The sequence below is a fragment of the Neoarius graeffei genome, chromosome 26, assembly GCF_027579695.1.
Source record: "Neoarius graeffei isolate fNeoGra1 chromosome 26, fNeoGra1.pri, whole genome shotgun sequence".
NCBI lineage: Eukaryota > Metazoa > Chordata > Actinopteri > Siluriformes > Ariidae > Neoarius > Neoarius graeffei.
In genome coordinates, this window is record NC_083594.1 from 27,707,621 (window position 1) to 27,721,164 (window position 13,544).

At 40.9% G+C, this 13,544-nt stretch overlaps 2 protein-coding genes across 5 annotated transcripts; one reads left to right on the top strand and one right to left on the bottom strand.

The window, feature by feature from the left end:
* The first annotated feature begins 1,284 nt into the window (after positions 1-1,284).
* On the top strand, positions 1,285-5,115 carry LOC132874594 (uncharacterized). 4 transcript variants are annotated; one of them, XM_060910900.1, is made up of 6 exons: positions 1,285-1,498; positions 1,882-2,015; positions 2,220-2,367; positions 3,260-3,508; positions 4,062-4,332; positions 4,660-5,115. In XM_060910900.1, exons 1-6 carry the CDS (start codon positions 1,404-1,406, stop codon positions 4,774-4,776), a joined length of 1,014 nt encoding a protein of 337 aa, XP_060766883.1. In that variant the 5' UTR covers positions 1,285-1,403; the 3' UTR covers positions 4,777-5,115. The 4 variants fall into 4 exon arrangements, 3 of the variants coding, with proteins under 3 accessions (XP_060766883.1, XP_060766884.1, XP_060766885.1); XM_060910901.1 differs by having other exon boundaries at positions 1,882-2,000; XM_060910902.1 differs by lacking the exon at positions 1,882-2,015.
* Positions 5,116-5,611: 496 nt separating this feature from the next.
* Positions 5,612-9,527, bottom strand: LOC132874165 (uncharacterized). Its single transcript, XM_060910134.1, has 8 exons — positions 9,490-9,527; positions 9,212-9,378; positions 8,690-8,884; positions 8,340-8,426; positions 7,806-8,244; positions 7,231-7,371; positions 6,592-6,700; positions 5,612-5,733 (listed from the first exon to the last, which is right to left on the bottom strand). The coding sequence occupies exons 1-5, from the start codon at positions 9,516-9,518 to the stop codon at positions 7,952-7,954; spliced, it is 771 nt and encodes a 256-aa protein (XP_060766117.1). The 5' UTR covers positions 9,519-9,527; the 3' UTR covers positions 5,612-5,733; positions 6,592-6,700; positions 7,231-7,371; positions 7,806-7,951.
* Positions 9,528-13,544: the final 4,017 nt, after the last annotated feature.

A 13,544-nucleotide genomic window follows, 5' to 3' on the forward strand; every position in this document is an offset into this window, starting at 1 on the left:
TACTGCAAAACAGCTTCCACTTTCGCACTAACCGGGCTCCATCTCTTGAAATAGCCCTGGGGCATAAATTCAATTTTTTCTGATACAGCGTCAGAAAATAAAGACGAAAGGGAGGAATCATTCTTCTGCTGAAGAATTAACTGTTCGCGGCTCAGAGACATATCTGCAAAACAAGGCAACATCGACAACGGAGAGGGTTTCTTTTTTTCGCCCCACCACTATCAGACAAAGGATGAACAAGAAACGTGTCGGAGAGGTCAAAATAATCATCCCTACATGTTTTTACAGCAGTCTCGGCCTTCTTGGCCATTGCACGCGTAACAACATTTGCGTGGAAAACATCAGGAAATTCCACACTTAATTTATCAGGGCTTTCAGCCTCAGCAATGTTCGTCACGACAGGTCCAGGGAAAACCACTCCCCCCATAATATCATTACCTAGCAAAAGGTGCACATCTTTAACAGGGAGGAAAGGGCGCACGCCCAGTTTAAACTCACCAGTAACTAAATTAGATGTGAGAACAACCCTATGAAGGGGGACACTAATAAAGCCCATCTCAAAACCTTGCACAAGGACATTTTCACCGGTATAAGACTTGTCATTGAAATTCAAAACACTCTCCAAAACAAAGCTTTGCGAGGCAGCCGTGTCACGGAGCACCTTCACAGGCACACCCCTACCTTGCACACCTGGCAAAGTGACAACGGCGTCCGTAATAAACGGAGCGAAAGCCTGATTTCTCTCGTCTTTCCGAGACGTCAAAGGGAGAAAGGATATATACAATTAACGTCAGCCCTGTAAGAAGGGGTAGATTTAATCTTCACGCTTATTAAAGCGTGGTAAAGATTAAAGATTTAATAATCACGCTTCAGTTTGAAACAATTTGCTACTGTGTGACCACGCTTCTTACAGTGCGCACAAAACTGATTTTTCACTCGCAACACTCCATCATCTACACTCCGAACAGACTGAACAGCAACGGTTACAGCGCCTCTCGCATTATTCTTCTGAGTAGCAGCGTACAAGGGCTTAGTGGCAAAAGCACTCGCATCCTTATGGGCTATGGAGGATGAATTGTGACACGGATAATTATTTAAATAAACCTTTAAATAAATAATAAAATGTTTCATTAATTTAATAAAAGTTGAATTAAATGTTTAAAATTGAAAATAAATGTATAAATAATCAATTTAATCCCGATTTATTTCATGTAAATATATATATTTATATCGCTATTTAATTAATTATTGCATTCTGTTTATTTAATTATTTCATTGCCTGTGTGTTCCGGCACATCATGAAATAATTAAATCTGTCAACCTCACCCATCAAAGTCAGTGGGCGGGACTAACGCCAATCTGGAGTAATCGATTGCTTTGGTCTGCACTCTGCATGTCTGACCATGTGCAGTTCTGTAAAGCGGCTGTGCCATGTGTCTGACAACCAACCCGTTTGCAGCAGACCGCATGATGATGATGATGTCCGAAAACATGGCGGGTACGGATGACTCAAATTAAATGTTTCAAAATTTGATAAATAGTATTTACAGCCTAGCAGATAGTGTGGAAGCAGGAACGATGGAGTCGGACAACGCAGTAAATGAAATTGAAGAGTTGACCGAAGCTATTGGAGTTGTTTCCGCACTTTCCGACCGCGACTTTTGCAGGAGAGTGGCAGAAAATTTAGAAGAAGTACGCCATCGCTTAGCTCGCAGTACAACCAGGCCTCTACACCACCCAGAAGGATCGGGGAATTTCGTATTTGATATTCCAACTACAGTTCTTGAGCAGCAGGTTCTTAGTGGAATACCAGCAAGTGAAATTGCAACAATGTTTGGAGTTTCAACGAGGACCATTGCAGTTGATGTTTTGTTTGTGCAGAAAGCAAGACCTTTATTCAACTGTGGACGATGCTGAGTTGGACCGCATGGTTATTGAAATACACAGAAGACATCCAAACACCGGGTACAAGCTCATGCGTGGTCATCTAAATGCAAGAGGTGTGCATGTTCCAAGTGAGCATATTAATATGACCAGAACAGGAGTTTTTAAGGAGGTTGCCAGTCGCTATACTCATCTCATCTCATTATCTGTAGCCGCTTTATCCTGTTCTACAGGGTCGCAGGCAAGCTGGAGCCTCCAGTCGCTATACTGTCTGTGAAATTTGTCATTCATTCATGTCGTCCAAAGATTTTAGCCTATACTTTATCTCCGTCCAGGCTCAAGAGTACTAGAATCTCTACGCAGAGTCAATGCAGAAGGAGTTCACATGAGACGTTTAAGGCTGCGTGTGTCAAGGCGAAGGCAGTATTCTGTACCTGGCCCGAATTCCTTGTGGCATATAGATGGGAATCATAAGCTCATCAGGTCAGTCATATTAGTAGTAACAACATTAAGTGAAATGAGCCTCTTTTGTCGTAAAGTCTCAGGAGTGAATAACCATAAATTGAATTTGTTGTCAAAAGTCATTTATAATCTACCCTTCTGTGATTTTAAAGTCATATGTCTGCTCAAAATATAAAGGGAACATCGAAAAATCACAGTGCAATACAAAGTCAATCATACTTCTCAATCAACCTGTCCAGTTAGGAAGCAACACTGATTATGATTGTGAATCCATTTTGCTGTTAGGGCGCGTTTTGGATATTGCCTCTCCTTTGTATTTGTTGCCTGTTGAATTTGCACAACAGTAGGCAAAATGGATTCACAATCAGTGTCACTTCCTAACTGGACAGGCTAAATTCAGATGTATGTATGAAGTATGATTGACATTGTGTTGCACTGTGTTGTTTCTGTGTTCCCTTTATTTTTTTGAGCAGTCTGTATTTATAAATGAACACATTTTAATCTCAGGTGAAAATGTATGTGATTAGTTAAAATGGGCCACTTGTTTATTTCAATATCAAGGGTAGAATTTCACAAGAAGAAAATGTCTGTGAAGATCCTCACTCCTTTGAACATGAAGAAAGTGGAAACTAATCAAATTATTTTAACATTTTTATGTCTTTTTTGTCATCTTATCAATCTAATCACCATTAGGGCCTATATAAGTCTTCAGTAGCTTGACCATTTTTGCTGATTGGAGTCAATGGCAGTTATGCCATAATGTTATCATTATAACTTTATTATTAACCAAAAACACTTTGATGGTGCAATGACTCTTAACAAGGGCTATTTGACTATACAAGAATTGCTTGTCTTAAAGCAACATAAACACTTCATTTACAGACATCTTTTTGCGTTTACAACTGCTTCACAGGTGGAGATTTGTTATCCATGGAGGGGTGGACGGATTCGGTCGTCTTGTGGTCTACCTCACTGTGGCTGGCAATAATAGAGCCAGTACGGTCTTACGGAGCTTCATGACTGCTGTTGAGCAGTATGGACTGCCGTCAAGGGTACGGTCTGATAAAGGGAGAGAGAATGCAGATGTCGCAGAATTTATGATCAGAAGTAGAGGTGCCGACAGGAATTCACACATCACTGGAAGAAGTGTCCACAATCAGCGGTAAATAAATAGTTTCAATAAATAAACACATACAGTACATACATACTACTGGTCAAACGTTAGTGAACCACACTTTTTCCTAGTGCTTTCATTGAAATTCCAGATTATTCAGTTCATTGAACTTTGCTTTTCAGTCTCCACAGCTCTGCCATTGATGAGTGAGAATATGTTTTCAAGGAGTAGAATCTAAGCTTTCCAGCAATATGACACTTGCCCGGACACTGAAACATGGGGGGAGAGGGTCGTGCTCTGCTTCACTATCTAACAATACATGTTGACATTCATGTTTCCTTCTGTGAACTTTACTTCCCAAGAAGACCACAGGAGATGGTTCCAGTAATCCATGTCCTCAGTCTGTTGGTCTTCAGCAAACTGTGAAAGTTATCATTTCTTCAGTGCTGCCCCATGAAACATTATAGATCATCAGCAGAAATGTGAGGGGTGTACTCACTTTTGTGATACTGTAATGTGTTCTATAACTTTTGAGCGGTTGTGTAGTAAGGAGACTCTAAAATGTCTTAAAACATTGATTTTCTTATTTTACTGAACACAGGATTGAGAGGATGTGGAGGGATGTTTATGAACACACACTGGACCTCTTCTACCAGATCTTTACTTCACTGGAAGGTCAGGGAATACTGAATCCGGATAGCGAGGTCCATCTTTTTGCACTGCACCACACCTTCCTTCCTGTCATTCAGCACAGCCTCAACAGTTTCAGAGATGCCTGGAACTTCCATGGTCTCAGAACCGAAAGGAATCAGTCACCTCAGCAACTCTGGATACGATACAGAGAGCAAGGCCCTATGGAGGATCCTACACAGGTTAAAGAAATCTACTTCAAATTGTTTCCTAAATAACTCATGATTAATTCAGTTTACCTGGTGCACAGTATGCATAACTTTTTTAACAAAAGGAGAATGATCCAACTTTCAATTTCTTCCCAACTTGGTGACCTAACATTTTAATTAACTTGTGCAATGCCATGTCAAATTATAGTTAGTTTTTTTTTTCCTTCCTTTTTTATCAGACAGACATCTAGTTTTTAGGTTTGTTTACCTGACATGTTTCGACGTACGACTGTCGTCTTCCTCAGAGCCATGTCAAATTAGTTGTAAGTTCAATACTGATCATGCTTCGCCGATTTTCAGGTTTATGATGACTATGGAATCGACCACACCGTCTGGATGGAGGCATGGTGTCAGTCCCTGAGGTTCAGTTGGCACGTGAGCTCACAGAGGAAGAACTTGCCATTTTGCCACATGTAGGATTATCTGCATCTGATGCAATACAATGTTATGTTGAAACCGTTGAAGTTGTGTCAAGAATGATGACATAATGTTAAAGAAAATATAGTTAAATGCTTTGCATTATGTTCAGTCATTATCAGGACACATATATCTGTGTCCTGTTTGTGAGGCCAGGTGCGCATGAGAGGAGAAAACATTCTGTCTGGGATCATGTCTGTGGCTTTGACTGTCTGTGACTCCTTACATATGTCACACTGTATCTTTTTATTAATGAGTTGTTTTTGCCAACTTTTGTATAACCACATGATTTGCTACAATAAACCCCAAGGGAGGCTTCTCTCCCCTCAGAGTGGTAAAGAGATTGCACTGTGCTGTGTCTTTTCCTCTTTCCTCCGGTCGGAGTGGCCCTATGAAGATTGCATACTGTCAGTCTCGCTGTAGGTATATTGATAAATGAGTAATTTCTTGACACAAACTGACGGAAGAACTTCAGATTTATTCAGCATGTTACACCGGCACAAAATTCACATGCTGTAAAGACAAAAATACTAGTTTTACTGCTTTCATTTAATGTTTAAAAAACGCTTTGAAGACAGTCACACAAATGCGCGCACACACTCCTGAACTACTGCATCTTTTCTTTAACAACTTCAGGGTTTCGGAAAAATGTAAACACAATTTAACACCTTTGAACTTAAGTGAGATGAGCTGACATGGATTACTGCATGCAATGACCGCTTTAAAACAGTACAAACAATTAAACTAGTCCAAATCCTGTGTCTGCAGTATTTATGGCAGAGGTAAGTGCTTTTTCAAAGTCACTGTATGTTGTGAAATGACGTGGCAGCTTGAGTGTTTCGAAGCAGGTGGCAGAGGTGGGAAGGATCCCGCCTGAAATCTCCACCCTTAATTCAGCAGGAAGCCTCTCCCAACCAACCCAGAGCCTCACCAATTGAGACAGGGTACCTGATGAAGCTAAAATTAATACATGGGATTAACACATTGAATGGCTTGCATAAGTACTTATACCCCTTCAGATGCTGAATGTTCAGATGTTGCCACATCAACAGAAAGTTTATGCGAAGGACTAAATCATGAAGTGAAAGCAAATTTATATTTGTGCATGCAAAAGTATTCAGTCCCAGTTTCTCTCAGTAAATAGTTGTCTTTAGAAGTTAAATGGTAAAATTGGCTTAATGGTAAAAATTTTCACCTAATGGTCTTCTAAATGGACAGTCAGCCAAAGCATACCAGCACATTGGTTCAAATGGCTTCAGGGCAAAGTAAATGTGAGTGGCCACTACCTAACAGTAATTGAGATGTAATAAAAAAAAAAATCTTGCATCACCATGATCTAAAAAGCCTGCTGATGTTTAATGTGCAGTGCTGAAACAGCATATGTGTCCACCTTATTCCAAGATATTGTTTATCTTTAGTCAACCCCTCGTAAAATATGAAAAAAAAATTTTCTCTGCGTTTGCAAAATGTGACAGTATAGCCATATTTAACATTGCAATGGAAGTCTATGGTGCCAAATAAAAACATCAAATTTATTTATAAAGCACTTCAAAATGAATGTAAAATTCAGCAGTGCGCAAAAGTGATACTCAATTCCCTCAAGTGGACACTTGGCTTGATGCTAATGGAGCCATTTACTTCCAGTGATTGTGCCAAACTATGTTTATGGATGCGATTTGGGCAAAATGTTGACAAATTAAAGGGGTATGAATACTTTTGCCACTGTATGTTCATATTCATCTATTAGAATATCCATGAGACGAACGAACAAAATGTAAAGTGTACAATACATTCGCCAAATAAAGCGTTCCATACCAGCTTCCACGAACGTTCTCAGGAACCCTGTGATTCGGCACGTGCTCTCCAGGTCAAAGTCCTCATCACTGTCCTCCTCCACAGGCCAAGTGATTTTCTGTAGGATTATCTAAAAGAACACAAATATAAACATTTCACAGCGACAGTTTTTGTGGTACCTAAAAATCTACACGGTCATAAAAATGTCTTTTTCCCTCCCCTCACCGTTCGAATGTTTTTCAACCCAGAGTACACAGACTGTTCTCACGAATTTGCGTCTGTATAACACGCCAATCCATGTGCCGGTAAATCGTGTTGCCACAACGTGCTTTACCAAATTGATTTAGTTAATTAATGACCTACACAGGGACTCAACTGCTTACCTTTCTTCTATCAGCACTCGCGACTCGTTACGGAGAGGGTGGAGCTGTAATCATGGTGGCTGAAACGCGGTGTGAAAAGGCGTTGACATTCACGACTTAACGCGTAGAGACAACACGAGATTGGACGGTCAGGATGGCGTGTATATTTACGCCTCGTCATGATGACATGTTGAAAAGATTTGTCTACTGTACCACATGAAGTCATACTTTGGGGCCGTCACTCAGCATGCACATACATGGTGCATAAATTAATCAAGTAAACAAAAAACTGACTCACCTGGGGTGTGAACTCAATTTCGGACATTCTGGGGAACATCAGTTGGACCACATCTGGCCTTGAGGAGAGAAGCGGCCAGAGCATTACGTCTTTAAGGCCCTTTCTCAGTTGTTTTATCTGCCGTGTAATCCTACCAATGACCTAAGAGACAGACATAACCCATATTACAGACCTAATTCACAACTCAACTATTAAGGATGTTGGCAACACTCAGTAGGTAACTTGTTTACAATCACACAATGAGCCACTATATAATAGTTAATAATGAACAGTTGACAAATAACTTTTTAAAGGTTTATCATAACGCTCATTCACAATATCAGATGTACAGAGGTTTGCATGAACATTCATACCCTTGAACTTAAAAATGCCATTTCATATTAAACTTGATCTACAAAAAAAGAGGACTGCATGCAAAAGTATTCAGCCTCCTTTTAAACAAGTTTAGCATGATTTTCACCACTTATTTACTGCACGCATGGTATGTGTCTGCCAGTGTTAACATAAGCCATAAGACTTCACAAACTTCACAACAGCAACTATATAATTCAACAGCTTATCAAGGAGGAACTCACTGCATGGAGGAGAAGTTTGTTTTGCAGCCATCTCCTGTTTGTTCTTGTGACTGCTGGGAGGTCCCAGGACATGCAGAGAGCTGAAATAGTGTCCTTCTCTTCAGGTGTAAGTTCTTCTTTATCAAGCTAGAATCCATGCTTAAACGTTATTTCCACAAAAAAAGCATGTCAATTTGTATGCTTATCAGTTTTATGATATTCCTGATGTGTAGATCAGGGCAGTCTTCAATAACAACCGTTGCCACTTCGGGGTCTCCATTGAAAAGCACATGAATCACAGCAGGACTTAACCCTGTGACAAGGGGGCCATCATGCAGAAAGCTGTGGGCCAACATCCTACCTGCAACCCTGAAGAGGTTGCTTTCAATGAGTGCCTCTGATGCTGCTGGTACAAGATGGTCAGGTTCTCCCTCAAATAATAGTGTTCGGCCTATTCCTCCTGTCAAGTACCAGCAGAGCAGAAATCACAGCAATTATTAATTACTTAAATTAAACATAACACCATATTATCCAGCAAAACAGTAGGAAAATTACCAAGCCCTAGACTGAATCCAAACTGGAGTTTGGATATTATTGTTGTCATGAAGAACCTCATCACTCTCTCTCCAACAGCAGCATCACCTGAGAAAGTGAAATATACTCATAAAAGCACAGTGACTGAGACCCCATTTTCACTCATACACATATTTTTAAATTTATTTGTAAATTTCCAAGCCATAGTTCATAGTTCCATAGTCCAAACTTGTGAATCGGCAGCATAAATTCTGGAAATAAACTACTTTAATTACACGCTCTACTTTTAATGTATTTATGTTACAGACTATGTATTAGTTACTTAATTTGTCCTTTATTTTAGAACACAACCCTGACAAACTAATACCTACCAGCAAGAGTACAGTTGAGTGGACATGCCCACTTCTGCTGCTGCTTGTAGAATGACAGAAGCTGTTGTTCCCGCTCCTCTTCTGAGTCTCGAACATCCATCTTCATCTTAAGTGTTTCCCCATTGGCATGCTCCCTTAGAAGATTCTCTTTAAAAACTTTAGCCGCTCGAGCTGGCTCTTTAATAAGTTTCCCATCTAAAAAACAATCGAGAGAATTAAAAGGATATCTAATATTGATAGGCATGTTAAGACAGAGAGAAAGCAAGCAAAGCAGCATTCTGACCGGCTACATATTTTAAGCTGTAATATACACTGAGGGCCAAATAAAGCAAGATGTGATTTTTAAGGTTGTGTCCCAAATTGTAATGACTTTTTTCAGTAACTTTAAGTCTGAAATGCTAAGATGTATTGTATTTTACAAAGCCATTATGTGAGAAAAATAGCATTATGTTATCAATCAATATTTCCTATTTACTTTTTTACATTTCCAATCTCCTAGCAGTCCATTGTTATGTCACTAACCATTGTCTGTTTCATTGTAATCACACTCCTCCAAGTCAATCACTACTGGTTTTACTGCATTCTCAACCGATGGTCCAGGCACTTCAACATCATCACTGACTGGGGTCTCTCCATTATCTTCTTTTGGGCCTCCCTCTTGATCTCTCTCTGAATCCTGCATTGGTGCCCTAAAAGTTAACAAAAATTAAATATAGAAGCGTCATACTACCTCATTTTTTGTTAAACACTCAAGAGACATTTTCTTTAAGCAAATATGGTACGTTTCAGAAAATACATACTCATTGCAGGTCAATCTGTGACACTTCATCTCAGAAAAAATAACCTTCTGACAAGTGATGCAAGGTATGGCAGGACCAGAGGTATGACATGGCCTCTCCTGAACAACAAATGACTTTTGATCAATAATTTCAATAAATAAAATACACCACTGAGCTTGAAAGTCTCTGTAAATAAACTTACACAGTCTAAGGGTAGATCCTGTTGTAGTGGACGTATGTAGAGTGTGGCCTGTCCAATCATCGTTGATGGATCCTTCAAAACGGCTAAGGTGTATCCTGTGCTGGGACATGGCAGTAATGCAAGACTTCGGCTGCGAGTTGGCCCTGTAATTTTAAGAAGTTCAAAGCCTCCTCCTTCTTGCAGCTTTGGATAAACTTCCATCAGTTTATTCGTTATAACCATACAGGGGCGGTCCTGGGGGCGGGCCGACCGGGCAGCCACCCAGGGCGGCATTGCGGGGGGGGGGGGGGGGGGGGGGGGGGGGCAGCATGAGCGCGGGCGCGAAAAAAAAAAAACGGTCCCCCCCCCAAAAGGTCCCCCCAAAAAAAACCCCGAAAAAAAAAACCAAGACTGGCGGGTGTGTGTGTGTGTGTGTGTGTGTGTGAACATTTTGGATGGGGAAGCCCAATAGACCCTTTTCACTGACGTCACCAGAAACCGGAAGTAAACAAACCCTGCGCCATATTGGAAGACCAACAAACTCGTGATTAGGGGGAAATAACGGCAGCGCGCGGAATCTGGACACAAATCAGGTTTTCAGAAAAGGAAAGAAAATAAACGGAGGGTCGAAAATACAAAAAAGGAGACAGAAAATGCAAAATGAGTTTTAAGGTAGGACAAATGGTTACTTTTCTGAGGCAGCCCGCCGTGGCAGCAGGCTTTCAGTTGTGTCATTGAATGGTTACTTTTCTGAGGCAGCCCGCCGTGGCTGCCTGCAGGCTTATTTATTATAGCCCATTTAGTTAAAATAGTTGATATAAAATGTTTATAGTTATAGTTATGTGATGGTTGTCCTGATTTAGACTGTTTTTTTTTGGGGGGGTAGCGCGATGTTGCACCCGGGTCCAGATTAGGGCAGAACCGGCCCTGGCTACATTTCAGGTGTAGTTTGTTTTATGAATGTATGTACTCGCATAGATGTCTACTTGGTCTTCCAATATGGCGCTTAACAAAATCTCGCGGCGCGGTGACGTCATGCGGTAGCCCTCGATACCAAAGTTGCGCAGGTGACGTCATCAGTGTGTGTGTGTGTGTGTGTGTGTGTGTGTGTGTGTGTGTGTGCCTAACTTGTCGTAGCCCCATAATATGCACAATCCCGCCAGCGGAACGTTGTACTAGTCATCAAAAAGACTTTACTACCATAGTACTACACTACTATGACATTACACAGAGTCTTAAGTAATACATTACGACTTGATCATTGCCATTGATCATTGCCCCCTGTGCCAGCAAGGGGTTTCGCCCGGGGAGTAAATCACTCTAGGATCGCCACTGTAACCATAGGATCACTGGGATTCCCTGTATTAGAAAAAAAGACTACATAGAAATGGATATCCAAAAACCAAGTTATTGGCTCATCCCCCCAAGCTAGGCAGTAGGAATGTTGAGTCATTTTGGAGATTACACTAAACGACCGGTTAACTGCAGCATACAGAAAAAAAAAAAACCTCTCGCAATTAGGCCTACTAACCTGAAAATGTCACTCTCTGCTCTCCCAGTCCTGCGGCGAGAAAGTCTGCTTTCATTCCTACGCTCGGGACTGTGTCGGTGCGGTGGTCAGCCACACAGCAGAACATGTGTGTGTAGCTGTAATTTCTTCTAGGAGTAGCTTGGACTCCTGGTCGTCTTGCCATGCTTGTTCTGGCGTAAGGCGCCAATAGTCTCGCTACTTCGGCTATAACACAGAGCAATATCAGCTTAGCAACCACCTCTCAAAAAATAAAATCGAATACCAACATTATGGGAGCAGTTTTTGAATACAAATTAACGTCAAGCCGTACGCCCACTGAGCTATAAGTGCATACGCCTCTATCTTTAAACGTGGCCGCTGGCTAACGTATTTTTACAGATTAGCAAACTAGCTCCCATCTAAACCATTGGCCTACCAACAAATTGCCCATACCATTTACACATCGGCAATAACTATTACCCATAATGAGCCAGGCTAATTTATTTTTAAAGTCTTAATCCAAATTGATATGTGTCTTGAATCCTTAATGATTACTAGTGCACCTGTCTAACATAACATTAATTAGCTTACCCTGAACGGGTGTTCGTGGCGCGGCAGCAGGTTCATGTGAGGATGTTCCGGACACAGCTGGAGGACATCGTAGGGCTTCTTCTATTAAACTGGCTGCTTCCCTCAGAAGCTCTGGGCAACTTTTGCGCATTTTCTTCCGTTTTCATATGTACAGTTTAACAGCACAGCATCCCACTGTCTGTTTATGGTGCCAACACGCGACGCTAGATTGTGTGTCCACGAGTGCTCTGGCGAAACGAACAGCGCCACCCAGTGTATTGCAATAGTTTTGTTTCCCAGTGTGTTCTGTACAGGCAGTGATCATCATCTCTACAATCGATCTGCCAAGACTTGATATGCAGGGCAACCAATCAGGTGTTAGGATAGGCCCACAGACTTTGATGGGTGAGGCTGACAGATTTAATTATTTCATGATGTGGTGGAACACAGGGCAATGAAATAATTAAATAAACAGAATGCAATAATTAATTAAATAGCGAGAGAAATATATATATTTACATGATATAAATCGGGATTAAATTAATTATGTATTTATTTTCAATTTTAAACATTTAATTCAACTTTTAATAAATTAATGAAACATTTTATTATTTATTTAAAGGTTTATTTAAATAATTATCCGTGTCACAATTCATCCTCCATAATGGGCCAATACGTATTCATCTGCCATAACGGCAGCGTCCGCAGGTTTTAAAATTTTATGTTCACCCAAATAAGAAGCGACGCTCTTGGGCAAGCAATTTTTGAAGTCTTCAAGCAGTATTAAATCACGAAGACCTTCAAAGGTGTTAACATTCTGCGACCCCAGCCATCGATCAAACAAGATTTCCTTTTCGCGAAAAAACTCAACATAAGTTAGAGCATCCGGCTTTTTATAGTCGCGATATTTATGCCAATATGCCTCAGGCACAAGCGAGTATATGCGCAATACCGCTTCTTTAACCTTATAGTCCGCCGCATCATCCAACGACAATGCGGAGTATGCTTGTTGAGCTTTGCCCTTAAATATACTAGTAATAGTCCAAACTGTACGCGGCCACTTCATCACCGTCGCTACGCGTTCAAAATGAGCGAAAAATTTATCCACCTCGTCCTCATTAAAAGGAGGAACGAGCCTTATGTTACGAGTGACATCGAACTGATCAGAAGGAACAAACACCCCAGACTCCCGAGCACTCAACTCGAGCTCTTTTACACGAAGGGCTTGATTTAATTCAAGTTCCTTCATTGTCAGTTCGTGCTCCCTCTGCTCTCTCTCGTATTATAAGTCTCCAATTTTGCCTTTTCGCGTTCCCACATTAACTCTTTTTCCTGAATCTGTAGGCGATGGAGCTCAAGGGCAACCTTAGAAGTTGCGGCAGGCGAAGCAGGTGTTTCAGCAGGTAGGATGGGCTTGTCACCATCCAAAATCTCATCACTATCTACCAAAACACCGCGGGCGATTAAAGACTCCGTCAAGAGTTTCAACAGCTCGGCTTTAGACGGACTACCGCTAACATCTATATTATAATGCCCCACTACCATCACGAGATGATCCCGTATGATAGACGACAAGACATCTAATAACTTTTTAAATCCATTAAATAACTTTTTCATCCATTACTTGGAACACTACTCGGCTAACGCAAATGCTTGTTGATTATGAAAACCTGGAACTGAAACCACATGAATTCACTGACCATAAACTATTGGATACAGAAAATGACATAGACCTAGACAATAATTTTTTCTCAACCATTAATGACAATTGGCACTATTACACAGAGGAACAGTACAATCAGTCCACTAAGGCTG

Coding starts and splice junctions, on each gene's coding strand:
- LOC132874594 (XM_060910900.1), top strand. CDS start 1,404: ATGTGCAGTTCTGTAAAGCGGCTGTGCCATGTGTCTGACAACCAACCC. Junction 1,499..1,881: donor GATGTCCGAAAACATGGCGG/GTACGGATGACT, acceptor TTGTTTGTGCAG/AAAGCAAGACCTTTATTCAA. Junction 3,509..4,061: donor AGAAGTGTCCACAATCAGCG/GTAAATAAATAG, acceptor TACTGAACACAG/GATTGAGAGGATGTGGAGGG.
- LOC132874165 (XM_060910134.1), bottom strand. CDS start 9,518: ATGAAGTGTCACAGATTGACCTGCAATGA. Junction 9,379..9,489: donor CACAGATTGACCTGCAATGA/GTATGTATTTTC, acceptor GTTAACTTTTAG/GGCACCAATGCAGGATTCAG. Junction 8,427..8,689: donor ACTCAACTGTACTCTTGCTG/GTAGGTATTAGT, acceptor TCACTTTCTCAG/GTGATGCTGCTGTTGGAGAG.